General features: G+C 39.6%; 1 protein-coding gene across 3 annotated transcripts in view; it reads left to right on the forward strand.

Moving 5' to 3' along the window:
• Nucleotides 1-12,422: 12,422 nt before the first annotated feature.
• The window catches only part of LOC133577032 (uncharacterized), a 120,012-nt gene continuing 108,858 nt past the window's right edge, over nt 12,423-23,576 (forward strand). For all 3 annotated transcript variants that reach the window (XM_061930522.2, XM_061930524.2, XM_061930523.2), the window contains exons 1-2: nt 12,423-12,830; nt 16,598-16,706. In XM_061930522.2, coding sequence (XP_061786506.1) covers nt 12,651-12,830; nt 16,598-16,706 — 289 coding nt within the window. In that variant the 5' untranslated portion in view covers nt 12,423-12,650. The remainder of the gene's footprint in view (nt 12,831-16,597; nt 16,707-23,576) is intronic.

The raw sequence follows: 23,576 nt of genomic DNA on the forward strand, positions 1-23,576 counted from the left end.
TGTCGCAGGATATCCACACATTCTTGCCATCTCTGTCGTAGCATAGCTTTCGTCGGTAAAGTGTGCGGAACAAACGTCCAATTTCTTGCCACTTTCGCATCTTTGGGCCACTGGTGCAACTTGAATCCGTCCCTGTTCGTGTTGTTACACCCTCCGACAACACACCGACGAGGCATGATGTCTCCATGGTACGGAAAACAGTCGAAAAAACGGAAAATAATAGAGCTGATTTGACTCGGTGTTTGTAATGTGTTTGAGAAAATGACGTCATCGCTCCGAGAGCGAATAATAGAAAGGCGTTTAATTCGCCAAAATTCACCCATTTAGAGTTCGGAAATCGGTTAAAAAAATATATGGTCTTTTTTCTGCAATATCAAGGTATATATTGACGCTTACATAGGTCTGGTGATAATGTTCGCCATTAAAACCAATGTCTAGAGTGTTTTCCAACCACTGTGCTGAGATACAGTCTGGTGTGCCGTGGGAGATGATCTAATTTCACCTATTTGGGTTAAAAATATTTTTTGCAAACTAGTAATTATAGTCTGCAAATTATGTTTGTGCTTTCGCGAGAGCTTGTGGTTGAATTTATTCTCCTTCTGTCGATTACTTGTTTTCTTCTGTAACTATTGTCTCGGCTTAGTTGCCTCCCTCCATGATTCCAATTTGATCTGCTTTCCTTTTGAGAGCTTCCGACCTCCTCTTTTACCGTTAGCTCTTAACAGAAAATCTTTCTTCCTTGCTCACTTTGTTGTTTTTGTGAGCCAATAAGATACGGGCTTGACCTTCTAAAACTAATAATAATCAGGTCCTCACAGGACCATTTTTCATTAAAGTTGCTGTGCTTAATATGTTTCTCCTCCCAGCTGTTTGAAGATATATTTTTAATTTATGCATAATAAGGAGGGAAAAAACACACCCACCATTCAATTTGTGCCAATTAGCGTTACAAAGTTTACCAGAGGCAAAAATGAGAGACTCTGGAAGTTGAAATTGGATTTCTTCCAAACTCTTCAGAGGGAAATTCCCCTGTCAATGCTGCAGTCTGCAGTCTTGCTTTATAAAATGGTTATTTGATTGGTCTAAATCACATGTATCAAACTCAAGGCCCGGGGGCCATATCTGGCCCGCCACCTCATTTTATGTGGGCCGCAGAGGCCTGGAATGACCATGCGTCTATCCATCCATCCATCCATTTTTCTACCGCTTATTCCCTTTGGGGTCACTGGAGCCTATCTCAGCTACAATCGGGCGGAAGGCGGTGTACACCCTGGACAAGTCGCCACCTCATCGCAGGGCCAACACAGACAGACAGACAACATTCACACTCACATCCACACACTAGGGCCAATTTAGTGTTGCCAATCAACCTATCCCCAGGTGCGTGTTTAAATAGACCATGCGTCTATTTCTTTCTAAATGTAGTCTAACTTTCAAGGTTTCTCATTGTTTTCCCATTGGGTTGAGTTTTTCCTTGCCCTAATGTGGGATCTGATGTCATTGTGGCTTGTGCAGCCCTTTGAGACACTCGTGATTTAGGGCTATATAAGTAAACATTGATTGATTGATTGATTGATTGATTCTCTTTTGACAGAAAAAAAATACATGTAATGTATGTAATTTCATAATTTAAACTTGATCTAATATTGCAACAAATATGATATTATCACACATTCCAAAATAAATACTGAAATATCTACTTGACTCATGATTTTGAAGCAACTCATCAATCAAATTGTATAATATAAAAATTATTTTTCGGTAAAAACTGGTAGCTCGGTCGCCAGAATTTTACCATAAAAACACAAAACAAAAAAAATGTGTAACATTGTTTTGCCATTTACAGTAATACACCGTAAAAACAACGACCGTGGATTTGACAGTAAAACAGTGGTACTGTTTTACCATTTACATTTACAGTATACATTGTTAAAAACATGGTACATTTCATGGTAAAATTCCGGTAGCTAAACTTTACTCTATCCATCCATCCATCCATCTTCTTCCGCTTATCCGAGGTCGGGTCGCGGGGGCAGCAGCCTAAGCAGGGAAGCCCAGACTTCCCTCTCCCCAGCCACTTGGTCCATCTCCTCCCGGGGGATCCCGAGGCGTTCCGGAGAGATAGTCTTCCCAACGTGTCCTGGGTCTTCCCCGTGGCCTCCTACCGGTCGGACTTGCCCTAAACACCTCCCAAGGGAGGCGTTCGGGTGGCATCCTGACCAGATGCCCGAACCACCTCATCTGGCTCCTCTCCATGTGGAGGAGCAGCGGCTTTACTTTGAGCTACCCCCGGATGACAGAGCTTCTCACCCTATCTCTAAGGGAGAGCCCCGTCGACTTTACTCTAAAATCTACATATTTTTCTTACAGTGTACTAGGGTTGTACGGTATACCGGTATTGGTATAGTGCCGCGATACTAATTAATCATATTCAGTACTATACCGCCTCTAAAAAGTACCAGTCCTACATCTAGTCAATACTACTATGATTACATCGATATTTTTTAGCATCACAAAATCTATTTTCGTTTTTTTATTAATTTATGTTATGTTTATAAACTCAGGAAATACGTCCCTGGACACATGAGGACTTTGATCCTGTAACTACTTGGTATCGGATCGATACCTACATTTGTGGTATCATCCAAAACTAATGTAAAGTATCAAAGAAAAGAAGAATAAATGATTATTACATTTTAACAGAAGTGCAGATAGAACATGTTAAAACAGAAAATAAGCAGATATTAACAGTAAATGAACAAGTAGATTAATAATCAATTTTTACAGTTTGTCCCTCATAATGTGTACAAAATAATAGGTAGATAATTGACACAATATGTTACTGCATACGTCAGCAGACTAATTAGGAGTCTTTGTTTGTTTACTTACTACTAAAAGATAAGTTGTCTAGTATGTTCACTATTTTATTTAAGGACTAAATTACAATAATAAACATATGTTTCATGTACCCTAAGATTTTTTGTTCAAATAAAGCCAATAATGCCATTTTTGTGGTCCCCTTTATTTAGAAATGTACCGAAAAGTATCAAAATACATTTTTTCGGTACCGGTACCAAAAAAATGTATCTACATATTATATATTTAAAATGTATATATTATTCACTGTTATAAACTCTGAGGGCAGCCATAACTGTGATGTGGCCCCCAATGAAAACGAGTTTGGTCTAAATCAGTGGTCTCAATCAAACCAATGTTGAGCCGCCCAAAAATATCTGTCTTTTCAGCTGAGGTCCGTATAGGCCGAAGCGGTACTCCTTTGTAAAACACTTTCCCACCACTTGTGGCAGTAATGACAATATCAAACAAACAGAAGAAGTCTGGAGCTAAAGCCGTCTCTTAAGCGCAATAATTATGACTAAAGTGGTGAAGCTGCATTTTCATTTGCATTTTCATTTTATTAACAGTCTAGTTAAGAAACATTCATTATCAATGTAGTTTATTTATTTTAACACAACATAAATGTATTTAAGTTTATTCTTGTCAGTAGTCCTTTCTTGTGCAATATTTTTGGTTAGTACTTATTTTTCTAATCAGTCTGACCAAAGCCTAAGGTTTGTGTGTTACAGTAGATGGATCATCTTTGTGATTAACACATGCTTTCATATCGGTTGACAAGGTTGTAAACTGTCTGTAGGTTAGATGTAATTATTAAATACCAATAAAATCAAGAGTGTTAATATTTGAGTGGGCCCCAGGCCTTACTGTCGTGGAAAAATTGGGCTGCAAAGGCCAAAAAGGTTGAGAACTCCTGGTGTAAATCAGTGGTTCTACATCATCCTTCCACCAAATACACACCTGAGGTTAGGTTAAACATTGATAATCATTGGTTATAATTCACTATCATTTGTATGTCATGTATACCGTATTTTCCGGACCATAGGGCGCACCGGAATATAAGGCGCACTGCCGATGAGCGGGTTGAGTCAGGTCTTTTTTTATACAAAAGGCGCACCGGATTATAAGGCGCATTAAAGGAGTCATATTGTATATTTTTTTCTAAATGTAAAAGACTTCCTTGTGGTCTACATAACATGTGATGGTGGTTCTTTGCTCAAAATGTTGCATAGATGATGTTTTACACATCATCTTCAAGTCACTTTCTGACAGTCGCTTCAGGATGCACCGTTTTGTGGGCGGTCTTATTTACGTGGCTCACCTTCGACAGCGTCTTCTCCCCGTCATCTTTGTTGTAGCGGTGTAGCGTGCAAGGACGGGAGTGGAAGAAGTGTCAAAAGATGGCGCTAACTGTTTTAATGACATTCAGACTTTACTTCAATCAATAACGGAGCAGCATCTCCTCATCTGGAAACAACAACAACAAGGCCGGAAACCGTCCGACCGGAACTCTCTAATGACTAAAGTTTCTTGGGTGAATAATGTAAACTCACTACACCGGTATGTTTTAGCGCTTTCATGGCGAGTTTACTGACATATATAAGTAAGAACTTTACTACTTTATATTAGAAATGGCAACAGCGGAGGATGAATGTCACATAACAAGAAGATAGAGAAAAAGAAGAAGCTTATCGACTACGGTGTCAGCACGGACTACATAGGCGGAAGCGTGCAAATTTTCAGGACTTATGCAGATCCCAAATACAGATCAGCAGGTACCAGAAGGTAAGAAAAGTTGCTTTTGCATAATATTGTGAAACAAAACACTAGATAACGTCTTACCTTATACACACACCATAATAATACTCCTATGTTGAAGCACAGTACAATCCATCAAGTGGTGCGGCTTCATAGCTTACCGAAGTCGTACTAATGATGGATTTTTGAACGCCGTGTATAATGTTCTATATTTTCAATGGAACATATAAAATGTTGGTGTTGTTTACTCGAGTCATATTGCAGTCTCCACGTATCTCTTATGTGTGACTGCCATCTACTGGTCACACTTATCATTACACCATGTACCAAATAAAATAGCTAAGCACAACCAACATTATTCCATACATTAGGCCCCATTATTTATTATTTACTTTTTAAATTATACCTCAATTCTGTACACTGCTGCTGGAATTTTAATTTTCCTGAAGGAATCAATAAAGTACTATCCATCTATCTATCTAGGCGCACTGTCGAGTTTTGAGAAAATTAAATGATTTTAAGTGCGCCTTATAGTCCAAAAAATACGGTACTTCTTTCTAATATAATTTTACAACATAATCTTGTCCAGGGTGTACCCCGCCTTCCGCCCGATTGTAGCTGAGATAGGCTCCAGCGCCCCCCGCGACCCCAAAGGGAATAAGCGGTAGAAAATGGATGGATGGATGGAATATTGACCTATTTTACAATGTTCAAATCTGATAAAACACAGATTTTTTTGGGGGATTTTTTACATCATATCTTAAATCTATACTGCAGACCAAGGGTGTCCAACTTGTTTTCATTGAGGGCCACGTCGCAGTTACCTTCAGAGGGCCGCCCGTAACAGTGAATATATATGAATATAAATGTACTGTGTAATCACCTCACAATATTATTACACATTTGTCAATGTATTTTTTTTTTTCTTCTTACAATTTGATGGATAACTTGCTTTGAAATCCCAAGTCAAGGTGACCAGCAGAAATGTAAGTATTTATTTTAGAATTTACAATAATGAATTTGAGTTTGAGTTTATTTGGAACATGCAAGCATACAACATGATGCATCACAATTTCCAGTTTCTCTTTTCAACATGTTCGAAAAGGAGTAGGAAGAAGCAGAGCTCATTTAATCCTACCCCTTTTCTTTTACATAACAGTTGCTAGCACTTTTGTTCACTTCCTGTTCTCAGTTTATTCACAATATACTCCATAAGTAATCACAATACAAATAAATAAATAATACTCGGTGAAGTAAGTTACATTTCATATGGCATACTTGCCAACCCTCCCGGATTTTCCGGGAGACTCCCGAAATTTAGCGCGTCTCCCGAAAACCTCCCGGGACACATTTTCTCCCGAAAATCTCCCGAAATTCAGGCGGAGCTGGAGGCCACGCCCCCTCCAGCTCCATGCGGACCTGAGTCCGCTTTCCCACGATATAAACAGTGTGCCTGCCCAAACACATTATAACTGTAGAATGATGGAGGGCGAGTTCTTGGTTTCTTATGTGGGTTTATTGTTAGGCAGTTTCATTAACGTCCTCCCAGCGCAGTAACAACACACAACAACAGCAGTCATCTTTTTGTCTACCGTAAAGCAGTTCGTCTGCCGTAAACAGCAATGTTGTGACACTCTTAAACAGGACAATACTGCCATCTATAACATCAATCACATCTACGGCTTTTAGAGAGTGCAGTGCACAACTGCGCACACAACAAGGAGACAAGCAGAAGAACGAGGAAGATACAGCCATGGCGACGCCGACGACGAGTAAGATGAATAAATACGCTTTGTTGCACCTTTCCTGCCTGAGTCCGGCGATTAGTTGCAAATCTTGCTTTATTGATTGCTTGCACACAGCCAATCCAACACAAAACAAACTAGCACTCACGCTACCGCTCCCTCTCTTCTCTCGCCCACACACTCACTGACGTCACTCACCTCACATGCTCACCTATTAAAGGGTCACACACACACATACGCTACTCTCATAACAGCTTGTAAGTTCCAAGCCGCAGCTGCGATTGGACCTGGATAGCCTCCGGGAAGAAGTAGTGGACTACCAAGTGCTTGGCACTGAAGATCTTTCTCAGGAAGCAAAGATTGACCGGTTTTAGGCCATGCTAGGGAGAGATGGAAGATTCCAGACTCAAATGCATTTGATGAAAGCACTTTTGTGCGTGCCACACAGCAATGCATCATCAGAGAGGGTGTTCAGCATGGTTAGAAAAATAGTGACAGAGAATAGAACAAGGATGGACAATTCAACCCTTAACTCAACAATGAGTAGATGAGTGTTATGTGTGTGTATATGTGTAAATAAATGAACTCTGAAATTCAAGTATTTCTGTTATTTATATATACATATATATATATATATATATATATATATATAATAAATAAATAAATATATAGCTATAATTCACTGAAAGTCAAGTATTTCTTAGATATGTATATATATATATATATATTTATTTATTTTATGTATATATATATATATATATATATATATATATATATATATATATATATATATATATATATATATTTTATGTATATATATGTATGAAATACTTGACTTGGTGAATTCTAGCTGTAAATATACTCCTCCCCTCTTAACCACGCCCCCACCAGACGACGCCCACCCCACCCCCTCCCCCCACCTCCCGAAATCGGAGGTCTCAAGGTTGGCAAGTATGCATATGGTGAGATGAGTAAGATTATTTTGAAAAAATGAACGGATGGATGATATAAATTCAGAATGTTTATCATAGTTCTTCTTCTTTGTACTTTGTAAACACTTTAAGTTTGAAGAGTTTCTTGAAGTGGATCATATTAGTACATTGTTTGATCCATTCCATCATTTAATTCCACATACAGATATACTTAAGTGTTGTACGTGCATACAAATGTTTTAAATGACATTTTTCTCTAAGATTATATTTCTCCTCTTTTGTTGAGAAGAATTGTTGTATATTCTTGGGTAGTTTGCTTTGATTATAATTTTAGCTGTTTGCAAATCAACTCTGTCGTGGAATTTCAGTATTTTGGATTCAATAAATAAAGGGTTTGTATGTTCTCTATATCCAACATTATGTATTATACTAACTGATCTTTTTTGTAACACCGTTAATGAATGAAGTGTACTTTTGTAGTTGTTTCCCCATATTTCTACACAGTAACTCAGATATGGTAACACTAGCGAGCAGTAGAGCAGTGTTTTCCAACCTTTTTTGAGGCAAGGCACATTTTTTTCATTAAAAAATACGGAGGCACACCACCAGCAGAAAACGTTAAAACATTTTACTTTACCAGGTCGTCGTGCCTTATTTTGAGTTTATTTGTGTTTTCCTATGTGTGGTGCTTTAGTTTCATGTAGCAGTTTCATGTCTTCCTTTGAGCGCTTTGTGTTAGCAAGAGAGGCTATTTAATTTGTTGCTATACTTCTTTGTGTGGACATTGTTGATTGCCATGTCATGTACGGATATACTTTGTGGACGCCGTCTCTGCTCCGCACGCTGCAAGTTTTTGCTGTCGTCCAGCATTCTGTTTCTGTTTACTTTGTAGCCAGTTCAGTTTTACTGTCGTTTTGCATAGCCTTCCCTATGCTTCATTGCCTTTTCCTTTCTTTTTTGTTCATTTTTGGTTGAAACATCACATACATACATACCCTATCCTACTCAGTGGCCTAGTGGTTAGAGTGTCCACCCTGAGATGGGTAGGTCGTGAGTTCAAACCCCGGCCGAGTCATACCAAAGACTACAAAAATGGGACCCATTACCTCCCTGCTTGGCACTAAGCATCAAGGGTTGGAATTGGGGGATAAATCACCAAAAATGATTCCAGAGCGTAGCCATCGTAGCTGCCCATTGCTCCCCTCACCTCCCAGAGCGTGAACAAGGGGATGGGTCAAATTCAGAGGACACATTGGAATTTTAACTTTAACTTAACCCGACACATTCCGACTTTTACAAAGCAAAGCTGCCACCTACTGATATGGAAGAGTACTACATGGTTACCCTGCCAAGCTCTCTACACAGCAAAGTCACTAAGCAACAGCACATTATTTGCAGATTATAATTATTAGTTTGCAAAAAAATATTTTTTTGACCAATTAGGTGACATTGCATAATTTTCCACGGCACACCAGACAATATCTCACGGCACACTAGTGTGCCGCCGCACAGTGGTTGAAAAACACTGCAGTAGAGAATATGAAGTGATTTTTGGTCTAGAACATGCTTTGCTTTATTCATTATTGACGTGTTTCTTGCTACTTTATGTTGTATATTTTTTACATGAGATTTCCAGTTCAATTTATCATCAATCATTATACCTTATTGTTTCTTGAACTTGAAAATAGCTGACCGTTTTTTCCCCCTTCTCTGGGATTATATTCCCAGTTTGGATCTGCGACGTCTGGTCACTTATAGCATATAAGACTATTCTATTACTGTTAAGCAAACTATGAATAATAAAATATGTGACCCTTATCATAGCTACACGTATGACAAAAAAGCGGGTGAAAATCAGTGGTATTCAGTGAGGTAAGATGAATGAAATGAGCTGACAGTTCATTGCTCCTGCCAAATGAATTGCACTGAGTGGAGCGGATCACCACTCCAAGATGGCGGCCCGTTTCTCGTCAGCGCCAGTAGGCAGTAGCGCTCCATGCTGCGCACCCTTAGAAGATGTCTATGGTTATAACGTTAGCAGTGAGTTTACAGCCTCACTGATTTAACTACACAGCAAATAAAAGTTACGTTATTTAGCCAATAAACGTTATCTTACATTCAAAACTTACCCTTCTTTGTGCATCTTCAAATGTCGAACCGAGTTGGAAGTTGTTACGTCTCCGTCTGTAATCTTCGAACCGCATGTTTTGCATACTGCAATTCGTTTTTTGTTGACCAACTCGTAGTTTTAATATCCGAACGAAACCATCTTTGGCATAACTTTTCCTCACTGGCGCGTTGTTTGACAGCTCTTCTTCGTTGGTTGTCCTGCAATTTGATTGGATGAATGCTGTGGGATGAAAACAAGGTGGATGTAATTTGATTGGATGTTGTACTGACAGGCAGCACACACGAATGAACAATGAAAGATACGGAGCGCTCCTGAATAACTTTTTAATCTTTGGGTTTTGGGGAAAGTAGTCTTGTCAAGTCAAAAGGTGAAGTCACAAGTCCATCCAACCATCCAATTTCTACCGCTTGTCCCTTTTGGGGTCGCGGGGGCTGCTGGAGCCTATCTCAGCTGCATTTGGGCGTAAGGCGGGGTACACCCTGGACAAGTCGCCACCTCATCACAGGGCCAACACAGATAGACAGACAACATTCACACACTAGGGACTATTTAGTGCTGCCAATCAACCTATCCCCAGGTGCATGTCTTTGGAGGTGGGAGGAAGCCGGAGTACCCGGAGCTTACTTGCCAACCCTCCCGGATTTTCCGGGAGACTCCCGAAATTCAGCGCCTCTCCCGAAAACCTCCCGGGACAAATTTTCTCCCGAAAATCTCCCGAAATTCAGGCGGAGCTGGAGGCCACGCCCCCTCCAGCTCCATGCGGACCTGAGTGCCGTGTTGACAGCCTGTTCACACGTCCGCTTTCCCACAATATAAACAGCTAATGATGGAGGACGAGTTCTTGGTTTCTTATGTGGGTTTATTGTTAGGCAGTTTCATTAAAGTCCTGCGGTAACAACACACAACAACAGCAGTCAAGTTTTCGTCCCCCGTAAAGCAGTTCGTCTGCCGTAAACAGCAATGTTGTGACACTTTTAAACAGGACAATACTGCCATCTACTGTACATGCATATGTGACCCACCCATAATGTGTCACATTTTTGTGTTGATTTATTTATTTTATTTTGTGGTTTGAATTCGTTTTTGGAGCTGTCATTATAGATTTATCAGTATTCACATTGGTCAGTAGGGGGCAGTAGGACGTTTCTTCCCAATTGAATGCTATCACCTGCAGACCGAAAGTGTCTTGTCATTCTGATGAGAGCGACCAGTCTGTGAACAATTGAAACGTCCTGTGTGCTTTTTCCTCCTGTATAACAGGTTAGTTTATCTCACTGAATAATATCCATGTGATCTTTATAAGTTTAAGTACACATTCTGATGGTGGAGCCTAACTCTAAAGTGTTTGTGAGTTGTAGTTTGTATTTGTATGAATCCAGTGCACAGCTGCAGTAATCAATACAAAATGGAGACGTGAGTACGTAATGTTTATATAGGAACTTCTGATCCTAATTCAGACTCCCAAATTAGAGCTCCCGTTTTCTTATTGATTTTATAATGTATATTTGTATAATGTGTGTGTTCTGAAATAGTGACAGAGAATAGAACAAGGATGGACAATTCAACCCTTAACTCAACAATGAGTAGATGAGTGTTATGTGTGTGTAAATGTGTAAATAAATGAACACTGAAATTCAAGTATTTATTTTATTTATTTATATATATATATATATATATATATATATATATATATATATATATATATATATATATATATATATATATATATATATATGTATACATATATATATATATATATATATATATATATGTATATATATATATATATATATATATATATATATATATATATATGTGTGTAATAAAAAAATATATATAGCTAGAATTCACTGAAAGTCAAGTATTTCTTATATATATACATATATATCTTAACCACGCCCCCAACCACGCCCCCCGCCCCACTCCCGACCACGCCCCCCACCCCCCACCTCCCGAAATCGGAGGTCTCAAGGTTGGCAAGTATGACCCGGAGGGAACCCACGCAGTCACAGGGAGAACATGCAAACTCCACACAGAAAGATCCTGAGCCCGAGATTGAACCCAGGACTACTCAGGACCTCTGTATTGTGAGGCACATGCACTAACCCCTCTTCCACCGTGCTGCCCTAGTCACAAGTCCATCCATCCATCCATTTTCTACGACTTATTCCCTTCGGGGTCGCGGGGGGGCGCTGGAGCCTATCTCAGCTGCTTCGGGTACACCCTGGACAAGTCGCCACCTCATCACAGGGCCAACACAGATAGACAGACAACATTCACACTCACATTCACACACTAGGGCCAATTTAGTGTTGCCAATCAACATGTCTTTGGAGGTGGGAGGAGCCTATCCCCAGGTCCCCAAGTCTCTTTACATTTTGTCAAGTCGGAGTCTAAAGTCATCAAATTCATGACTCGAGTCAAAGTCATGTGACTCGAGTCCACACCTCTGGCAAACTCATCCCGCGGGCCGGATAAAACCTGTTTTTCGCGGGCCTCATCTGGCCCTCGGGCCTTACGTTTGACACCCCTGAACTAACACTTTCCCCATTTCCGAACCAAATTCCGTTTCTGTCAGCATTTCAGTTCAACTTCAGCATTGATTGATTTGATTGATTGAACCTTGTATTAGTAGATTGCACAGTACAGTACATATTCCGTACAATTGACCACTAAATGCTAACACCCCAATAAGTTTTTCAACTCGTTTAAGTCGGGGTCCACGTTAATCAATTCATGGTAGTTTTCACACGCAATTCCTTCAGAAATTGCCTCATCTAGCTTCCCTTTTGTAATGAAACGAATAAACATATATATATATATATATATATATATATATATATATATATATATATATATATATGTGTGTATATATATAGATATACATACATATATATTCCAATTTATTGAGAATGAGCCGCACCTGTATTTATCGAGCTAGCTAACTAGCTAGCCTAGCGTTTGAAATAAAAATGTCAATACCTCGACCGGCCGCTAGATGTCGCTGCCTCCCCGAGTGACACGCAGCCAGTAATCAGCCAATGACAGCGTCGCTCTCACCGCCTTCACCAAAAAGTTTCACGCTTTCGGACTTTCGCTAGCAAACATTACAGATTCCCCGCCACTTCGAGGGATGTGGCTCGGCGAGCGGGGCCTCAAGTCGCTCCACGTCCGGGCCGGGGGCCGGCAGAGGCAGAGGCCGTGGTGAGGAGCAACACCGACTAGAAGATGTGCGGATGGCGTCTCTCCATCGCGGTGACGCTGGGCCTGCTGTGGTTCTTCACCGACTGTGGACGCACTCTGGCTCACTTTTTCCTCGGCTTCGTCTTTCTGGGCTTCTCTACCCCGCTTTTGTCGGCCTACACCGGCCAGGAGAGCAGCACGCAGACCGAGGAGGATCCACTCCAGGTGAAACTTGTTGACTTTCCCCCCCCCAACGATACATCTAGGCAAATATTGAAGCACTAAACAGCTTGGAGGGGACTTTGCTGCTCTGTAACATCCAGTTTGTGCTGTAGTGCAGTGGTTCTCAACCTTTTTTCAGTGATATACCCCCTGTGAACATTTTTGTAATTCAAGTACCCCCTAATCCAGGGGTGCTCACACTTTTTCTGCAGGCGAGCTACTTTTCAATTGATCAAGTCGTGGGGATCTACCTCATTCATGTATATCATTTATATTTACTTATTTATGAAATATATGTTTTTGTTAACAAGTTAAAGGTGTTTAATGATAATGCAAGCATGTTTAACACATATAGTTAATATTGTTAATACATTAAAGGTGTTTAATGATAATACAAGTATGTTTAATACATATAGTTAATATTGTTAACAAGTTAAAGGTGTTTAAAGATAATGCAAGCATGTTTAACACATATAGTTAATATTGTTAACAAGTTAAAGGTGGTTAAAAATAATACACGCATGTTTAACACAAATAGTTAATATTGTTAACAAGTTAAAGGTGGTTAAAGATAATACAAGCATGTTTAACACATATAGTTAATATTGTTAACAAGTTAAAGGTGGTTAAAGATAAAACAAGCATGTTTAACACATATCGTTAATATTGTTAACAAGTTAAAGGTGGTTAAAGATAATACAAGCATGTTTAACACATATAGATTCCTTTCTTTCATGAAGACAAGAATATAAGTTGGTGTATTACCTGATTCTGATGACTTGCATTGATTGGAATCAGACAGTGGTGATGATAACGTCCGCATTTTCGAATGGAGGAGAAAAAAAGTCCTCCTTTCTGTCCAATACCACATGAAAGTGGTTGGTTTTTGGCATCTTATTTGTCCAGCTTCCGTACTCCTTTGTATACATTTTACAAGAAATACATTGTCGGCAAACTCCGTAGCTTGCTAGCTTGTGCACGCCAGCTTTCTGAGACTCTTATTTTGGTAGCGCAGGCAGGATGAAGCAGAGCTTTTATTGTGCAACTGTGCAGTCGGTCTTTGGAGTTTTGACGACAGGTACGGCGCCAGAGTCTGTTGAAATAAAGTGTTTCTCGCCTTCCAGTCGGTAATTTTAATGAGCTGGTGGGCAGCCAGCGTCATCTCAGAAGACCCTCGGGTGCCGTGAATGTCAATCAAGTGACGAAAGTGACGTCATAGTGAAGATTTATGATCGCTCATTTTTAGGACTATTTTTTTAATGCCTGGCTGGTGATCGACTGACACACCCTCCGAGATCGACAGGTAGATCGCGATCGACGTAATGAGCACCCCTGCCCTAATCAGAGCAAAGCATTTTTGGTTGAAAAAAAGAGATAAAGAAGTAAAATACAGCACTATGTCATCCGTTTCTGATTTTTTAAATTGTATAACAATGCAAAATATTGGAAAAAAAGATATAAAAATAACTAAAAACTTGTTGAAAAATAAGCAAGTGATTCAACTATAAATAAAGATTTCTACACATAGAAGTAATCATCAACTTAAAGTGCCCTCTTTGGGGATTGCAATAGAGATCCATCTGGATTCATCTAAACATTTCTTCACAAAAAAAATTAATCTTTAACATCAATATTTATGGAACATGTCCACAAAAAATCTAGCTGTCAACACTGAATATTGCATTGTTGCATTTCTTTTCACAGTTCTTTTTGACAGACATTTTAGTGAGGGTCAAACCATCATGGCATGGGGGAAACTCAATCAATCAATCAATGTTTATTTATATAGCCCTAAATCACAAGTGTCTCAAAGGGCTGCACAAGCCCACATAAGGGCAAGGAAAAACTCACCCCAGTGGGAAGTCGATGTGAATGACTATGAGAAACCTTGGAGAGGACCGCATATGTGGGTAACCCCCCCCCCCCTCTAGGGGAGACCGAATGCAATGGATGTCGAGTGGGTCTGACATAATATTGTGAGAGTCCAGTCCATAGTGGATCCAACATAATAGTAAGAGTCCAGTCCATAGTGGATCCAACATAATAGTAAGAGTCCAGTCCATAGTGGGGCCAGCAGGAGACCATCCCGAGCGGAGACGGGTCAGCAGCGCAGAGATGTTCCCAGCCGATGCACAGGCGAGCGGTCCACCCCGGGTCCCGACTCTGGACAGCCAGCACTTCATCCATGGCCACAGGACCTGTGCCCCCCCCCCCCCCATCTATAAAGGATTTTTGAATTGTTGCAATTTTTAGAATATTTAAAGGGGAACATTATCACCAGACCTATGTAAGCGTCAATATATACCTTGATGTTGCAGGAAAAAGACCATATATTTTTTTAACCGATTTCCGAACTCTAAATGGGTGAATTTTGGCGAATTAAACGCCTTTCTATTATTCGCTCTCGGAGCGACGTCACATCGGGAAGCAATCCGCCATTTTCTCAAACACGGAGTCAAATCAGCTCTGTTATTTTCCGTTTTTTCGACTGTTTTCCGTACCTTGGAGACATCATGCCTCGTCGGTGTGTTGTCGGAGGGTGTAACAACACGAACAGGGACGGATTCAAGTTGCACCAGTGGCCCAAAGATGCGAAAGTGGCAAGAAATTGGACGAAATTTGTTCAAAATACGAGGCTGTGGGGAAAGCCGACGAAATGGTCAGTCGTTTGTTCCGCATACTTTACCGACGAAAGCTATGCTACGACAGAGATGGCAAGAATGTGTGGATATCCTGCGACACTCAAAGCAGATGCATTTCCAACGATAAAGTCAAAGAAATCTGCCGCCAGACCCCCATTGAATCTGCCGGAGTGTGTGAGCTAGTCAGGGACAAAGGACCTCGGTAACACGGCAAGCAATGGCGGCAGTTTGTTCCCGCAGACGAGCGAGCTAAACCCCCTGGATGTCTTGGCTCACACCGTCCCTTATGCCACCGAAGATGATCAAGAGAAGAATATCGACCCTAGCTTCCCTGGCCTGCTGGCATCAACTCCAAAACTAGACAGATCAGCTTTCAGGAAAAGAGAGCGGATGAGGGTATGTCTACAGAATATATTAATTGATGAAAACTTTATTCATTACTCGCGGTTTTAACGTAAATTATTATACATAAACTGTGTTTACCAATAATTTAGCTTAAAAACATTTATTTTTTTCAATCATTCGAATACATTCGGGTAGTCTTGTGTAATGCAGTATTTTGTGTCTATTTAGGTATGGTTAACCTGAGTGCTGAAATCGTAGAAAAATATATGTTCTTAGCGCGCCTTAAATGGGCTGTCTGCACTCTCAAAGTGTATGTTGTTGCCAAACGTATTTCATATGCTGTAAACCTAGTTCATAGTTGTTAGTAATTATCTTATCAGACAGTGTTAAGCCGCTGAAATCCGAGTCTGAATCCGAGCTAATGTCGCTATAGCTTGCTGTTATTTCCGCCATGTTTGTTTGTGTTGGCTTCACTATGAGACGTCACAGGAAAATGGACGGGTGTATATAACGATGGTTAAAATCAGGCACTTTGAAGCTTTTTTTAGGGATATTGCGTGATGGGTAAAATTTTGAAAAAAACTTCGAAAAATCAAATAAGCCACTGGGAACTGATTTTTACTGGTTTTAACCCTTCTGAAATTGTGATAATGTTCCCCTTTAAAAAAAAATCTCACGTAACCCTTGGCATACCTTCGCGTACCCCCATTTGAGAACCACTGCTGTAGTGTGTCGACTAAACCTTCTTGTTCCACCATGGAATATAACGTGTGTGTCCCCCAGGAGCCCCTGGATGAGCACCTGCGTAGTGACGTGACTGTCGCCAATGGCAGACACCCAGGAGGGTCCCTGGGGTGCCACTATCCTCATGTCAAAAGATCTCTGCAACAAGGTGAGTGTGGAACCAGACTATCTTTGTAACTAGAAGACTTTTGATTGATTGAAACTTTTATTAGTACAAACCCCGTTTCCATATGAGTTGGGAAATTGTGTTAGATGTAAATATAAACGGAATACAATGATTTGCAAATTCATTTCAACCCATATTCAATTGAATGCACTACAAAGACAACATATTTGATGTTCAAACTCATAAACTTTATTTATTTTTTTGCAAATAATAATTAACTTAGAATTTCATGGCTGCAACACGTGCCAAAGTAGTTGGGAAAGGGCATGTTCACCACTGTGTTACATGGCCTTTCCTTTTAACAACACTCAGTAAACGTTTGGGAACCGAGGAGACACATTTTTTAAGCTTCTCAGGTGGAATTCTTTCCCATTTCTGCTTGATGTACAGCTTAAGTTGTTCAACAGTCCCCGGGGGTCTCCGTTGTGCTATTTTAGGCTTCATAATGCACCACACATTTTCAATTGGAGAAAGGTCTGGACTACAGGCAGGCCAGTCTAGTACCCGCACTCTTTTACTATGAAGCCACAATGATGTAACACGTGGCTTGACATTGTCTTGCTGAAATAAGCAGGGGCGTCCATGGTAACGTTGCTTGGATGGCAACATATGTTGCTCCAAAATCTGTGTGTACCTTTCAGCATTAATGGCGCCTTCACAGATGTGTAAGTTACCCATGTCTTGGGCACTAATACACCCCCATACCATCGCAGATGCTGGCTTTTCAACTTTGCGCCTATAACAATCCGGATGGTTCTTTTCCTCTTTGGTCCAGAGGACACGACGTCCACAGTTTCCAAAAACAATTTGAAATGTGGACTCGTCAGACCACAGAACACTTTTCCGCTTTGTATCAGTCCATCTTAGATGAGCTCAGGCCCAGCGAAGCCGACGGAGTTTCTGGGTGTTTTTGATAAACGGTTTTTGCCTTGCATAGGAGAGTTTTAACTTGCACTTACAGATGTAGCGACCAACTGTAGTTACTGACAGTGGGTTTCTGAAGTGTTCCTGAGCCCATGTGGTCATATCCTTTACACACTGATGTCGCTTGTTGATGCAGTACAGCCTGAGGGATCGAAGGTCACGGGCTTAGCTGCTTACGTGCAGATTCTCTGAACCCTTTGATGATATTACGGACCGTAGATGGTGAAATCCCTAAATTCCTTCAATAGCTGGTTGAGAAAGGTTTTTCTTAAACTGTTCAACAATTTGCTCACGCATTTGTTGACAAAGTGGTGACCCTCGCACCATCCTTGTTTGTGAATGACTGAGCATTTCATGAAATCTACTTTTATACCCAATCATGCCACCCACCTGTTCCCAATTTGCCTGTTCACCTGTGGGATGTTCCAAATAAGTGTTTGATGAGCATTCCTCAACTTTATCAGTATTTATTGCCACCTTTCCCAACTTCTTTGTCACGTGTTGCTGGCATCAAATTCTAAAGTTAATGATTATTTGCAAAAAAAAAACGTTTATCAGTTTGAACATCAAATATGTTGTCTTTGTAGCATATTCAACTGAATATGGGTTGAAAATGATTTGCAAATCATTGTATTCCGTTTATATTTACATCTAACACAATTTCCCAACTCATATGGAAACAGGGTTTGTAGATTGCACAGTACAGTACATATTCCATACAATTGACCACTAAATGGTAACACCCGAATTCATTTTTCAATTTGTTTAAGTCGGGGTCCACGTTAATCAATTCATGGTAGAGGCAATTCCTGAAGGAACTGCGTGTGAATGCTCCAATGCTGAAGTTGAAGTGAAATGCTGACAGAATGTAGTATGAATGTAAGAATAGTTTGCATGTTGGAATGGTTTGAATGTTGAAGAGTTTAAATTTCCAGGAAAACCGGAATTTGGTTTGGAACTTGGGAAAGTGTTAGTTTGAATGTCCAGGATGAGTGGAATGTGTTGATGTTGGAATGGTTTGAATAGATTGAAAAATGTGGGAATTGTGCAACTTTGGAAAAATGTCCCATTCATTTCAATAGGAACTTCCTGGAAATGTGGAGAAAAGCGGGATTTTTTTGAAAATGATTAATAGCATGAATGTCCTGAATGAGCTGAATTGGTTGGTGTTGGAAATGTTTGAATCGGGCAAGAAATGTTGAAGTAGTAAATGGTATTAGGGAATTTTGGGAAAATCTGGACTTTTTTTTAACTTGGAAAAAAGGTAGTTTGAATGTTCAGAATGGTGGACTGGGTTGAAAAATGTGGGAATTGTGGAAGTTTGAAAAATGGCCAATTCATTTTGAATGGGAAAAATGCAAAAAAAGAAGAAGAAATTATGGGAAATCTGCGGATTTCTTTTTAGAACTAGAGCACACAATTCTTGAACAGGCTGAACAGTTAGATGTTGGAACGGTTTGAATCAGATGAAAAATGTGGAAGTTTTGGAACTTTGAAGAATGTTCAATTGATTTCAGAAAACATTGGGAATTTTGGGAGAATGCGGGATTTTTTTTGTAAACGGTAAAAAACTTGAGTGGTCAGAATGAGTTGAAAAGGTTGGTGTTGGAATTTTTCAAATCGGTGGAGAAATGTTGATGTAGTAACATGTTGATTTGAGAAATGGTATTACGGAATTCCTGGAATTTTGGGAAAACTGGGAATTTTTCCAGTTCATAAAACAACTTAGTTTTTTTGTCCTGATTAGGGGAATGTTTTGACGGTGGAACGGTTGAAATGCGTTAAAAAATGTGGAAGGAGTAGTCGCCCGAAAAAAGGGTGGAAATACGGCTTTGAAAACGCAGCATATCTGGAAAATCCTGGAATTTTTTTGAAGTTGGAAAAGGAGAAGTTTGAATTTCCAGAATGGTGGAATATGTTGAAGGTGGAATGGTTTGAATAGGTTGAAGAATGTGTAAATGGTGGAAGTTTGAAAAATGGCCAATTAATTTTGAATGGGGAAAAATGTCCTGTAAAGCCTGTAATTCTGGGAATTTTTGGAATTTGTCAAGGGAAAGCTTGCGATTCCCGAATAGGTTGAACAGTTTGAAGTTGGAACGCTTTGAATCGGGTGAAAAATGTGGAAGGTAGAGCGCGCCAAAATCTAGAGAAGAAGAATGATAAGTTGAATAATAAATAGATGAATTTTGGTGTAGAGAAGCATAACATTCACACAACTAGATAAGGCAATTCCTGAAAGAATTGTGTGTGAATGCTCCAATGCTGAAGTTGAAGTGAAATGCTGACAGAATGTAGTGTGAATGTACAAATAGTTTGCATGTTGGAATGGTTTGAATGTTGAAGAGTTTCAATTTCCAGGACAACCGGAATTTGGTTTGGAACTTGGGAAAGTGTTAGTTTGAATGTCCAGGTTGAGTGGAATGTGTTGATGTTGGAATGGTTTGAATAGGTTGAAAAATGTCCCATTCATTTCAATGGGAACTTCCTGGAAATGTGGGAATTTTGGGAAAAGCGGGATTTTTTTGAAAATGATTAGGAGCATGAATGTCCTGAATGAGCTGAATTGGTTGGTGTTGCAAAGGTTTGAATCGGGCAATAAATGTTGAAGTAAATGGTATTAGGGAATTTTGGGAAAATCTGGAATTTTTTTTAACTTGGAAAAATGGTAGTTTGAATGTTCAGAATGGTGGACTGGGTTGAAGAATGTGGGAATTGTGGAAGTTTGAAAAATGGCCAATTCATTTTGAATGGGAAAAATGAAAAAAAAAAAAAAAAAAGAAGAAATTATGGGAAATCTGGGGATTTCATTTTAGAGCACACAATTCTTGAACAGACTGAACAGCTAGATGTTGGAACGGTTTGAATCAGATGAAAAATGTGGAAGTTTTGGAACTTTGAAGAATGTTCAATTGATTTCAGAAAACATTGGGAATTTTGGGAGAATGCAGGATTTTTTTTTTATGGTAAAAAACTTGAGTGGTCAGAATGAGTTGAAAAGGTTGGTGTTGGAATTTTTCAAATCGGTCGAGAAATGTTGATGTAGTAACATGTTGATTTGAGAAATGGTATTACGGAATTCCTGGAATTTTGGGAAAACTGGGAATTTTTCCAGTTGATAAAACAACTTAGTTTTTTTGTCCTGATTAAGAGAAATGTTTTGACGGTGGAACAGTTGAAATGCGTTAAAAAATGTGGAAGGAGTAGTCGCCCGAAAAAAGGGTGGAAATACGGCTTTGGAAACGCAGGACATCTGGAAAATCCTGGAATTTTTTTGAAGTTTGAATTTCCAGAATGGTGGAATATGTTGAAGGTGGAATGGTTTGAATAGGTTGAAAAATGTGGAAATGGTGGAAGTTTGAAAAATGGCCAATTAATTTTGAATGGGGAAAAATGTCCTGGAAAGCCTGGAATTCTGGGATTTTTTGGAATTTGTCAAGGGAAAGCCCGCAATTCCCGAACAGGCTGAACAGTTTGAAGTTGGAACGCTTTGAATTGGGTGAAAAATGTGGAAGGTAGAGCGAGCCAAAATCTAGAGAAGAATAATAATAAGTTGAATAATAAATAGATGAATTTTGGTGTAGAAAAGCATAACATTCACACAACTAGATAAGGCAATTCCTGAAGGAATTGCGTGTGAATGCTCCAATGCTGAAGTTGAACTGAAATCATGGATTTATTTTACAATTGTTCAAATAAAGCACACAATTCCCAAACAGGTTGAATATTTTGAAGTTGGAACGGTTTGAATCAGATGAAAAATGTGGGAGTTGTGGAACTTTGCAGAATGTCCCAATGATTTTAATGGGAATTTCCCCAAAAATTCGGAATTTCAGGAAAAGCGGGAATTTTTGGGAAATTTGGTAAAGAAAACTCGAATGGTCTGAATGAGTTGAAATAGTTGGTGTTGAAATTTTTCAAATCGGTCGATAAATGTTTAACTTTAACTTTAACATTGTTTTTTGTCCTGATTAAGAGGAATGTTTTGACGGTGGAACGGTTGAAATGCGTTAAAAAATCTGGAAGGAGTAGTCGCCCGAAAAAAGGGTGAAAATAGGGCTTTGGAAACGCAGGATATCTGGAAAATCCTGGAATTTTTTTGAAGTTGGAAAAGGAGAAGTTTAAATTTCCAGAATGGTGGAATATGTTGAAGGTGGAATGGTTTGAATAGGTTGAAGAATGTGGAAATGGTGGAAGTTTGAAAAATGGCCAATTCGTTTTGAATGGGGAAAAATGTCCCGGAAAGCCTGGAATTCTGGGAATTTTTGGAATTTGTCAAGGGAAAGCTCGCGATTCCCGAATAGGCTGAACAGTTTGAAGTTAGAACGCTTTGAATCGGGTGAAAAATGTGGAATGTAGAGCGTGCCAAAATCTGGAGAAGAAGAATAATAATAAGTTGAATAATAAATAGTTGAATTTTGGTGTAGAAAAGCATATGTGTGAATGCTTTGGAGCATTCACACAATGAAGGCGGCTGTAGTTCAAAATCAAGGTTGTTTTGGCAGCAAATGCTCAGTTGTGTTATGACTTGACACAGGACAGAGCTCATGTTACATCAAACTAGGAGAGTGGGGTGAAACCCCACCCACCAAAAAAGATGGATGGTCGTCTATATGCTTGTAATGTTTAACAGGAAGTAACATGTCTGCTCTGCATGCTTCATTGACGTGCTGCCTTGTAATAAATGGCTCTTTATGAGGGACAAAGGCGCTCAATAATAGCAGGATTAGTGTACTTGGATAAAGCTAATTGGACTATATGGTATGTCATAAAAGTGACACATTTCCGCAAGCCTGTTTAATAGATATACTCAACGGGCTGGAATACAGAAAGTCAACTTTGGATTTACGTTGTGTAAATGGTAAATAAAAAGAGAATACAATGATTTGCAAATCCGTTTCAACTTATATTCAATTGAATAGACTCCGAAGACAAAATACTTACCGGTAACACTCGAACTGGTAAACTTTGTTATTTTTTGCAAATTATCATGAACTTAGAATTTAATGGCAGCAACACATTGCAAAAAAGTTGTCACAGGGGCATTTTTACCACTGTGTTACATGGCCTTTCCTTTTAACAACACTCAGTAAAGGTTTGGGAACTGAGGAGACACATTTTTGAAGTGGAATTATTTCCCATTCTTGCTTGATGTACAGCTTAAGTTGTTCAACAGTCTCCCACACATGGTAGACGCCCTATGCTCCCAAGGGGGCCAAGAGGATTAAAGAATGTTTTCTAGCGATATCAAGATTCACTATTAGCTGTTGAGCCTACTTTATTAACACTATTAAGGATATTTTCTTGATGCTAACAAATATCACCAACGACACTATAATGTGGTCATCCGTGTCGAATAAAGCACTTGGCTTTCCTGCACAACAACAAAAAAGTTATGAAAATGGACCATGAAAATAGTGTATTGGACCAATAATCACAATATTTGTTACTAGGACTTAACATGACGTTAGTTTATTTACGCAAGCAGGTCTTCTAGTCATATTTAGGCATGGCAACCACAAAAGAACACATACTAATGCAATAGCTTGTCAATCAATCAATCAAAGTTTACTTACACAGCCCTAAATCACGAGTGTCTCAAAGGGCTGCACAAGCCACAGCAACATCCTCGGCTCAGATCCCACATCAGGGCAAGAAAAAACTCAACCCAATGGGACAATGAGAAACCTTGGAGGGGACCGCAGATGTGAGACCCCCGGGCGACCGGTGCAATGGACGTCGAGTGGATCTAGCATAATATTGTGAGAGTCCAGTCCATAGTGGATCTAGCATAATAGTGTGAGAGTCCAGTCCATAGTGGATCTAGCATAATAGTGTGAGAGTCCAGTCTATAGTGTATCTAGCATAATCTTGTGGGAGTCCAGTCCATAGTGTATGTGTCCATAGTTGTATTAATTAACTATATACTAT

This window comes from Nerophis lumbriciformis, linkage group LG36 (genome assembly GCF_033978685.3).
Source record: "Nerophis lumbriciformis linkage group LG36, RoL_Nlum_v2.1, whole genome shotgun sequence".
Taxonomy (NCBI): Eukaryota; Metazoa; Chordata; class Actinopteri; order Syngnathiformes; family Syngnathidae; genus Nerophis; species Nerophis lumbriciformis.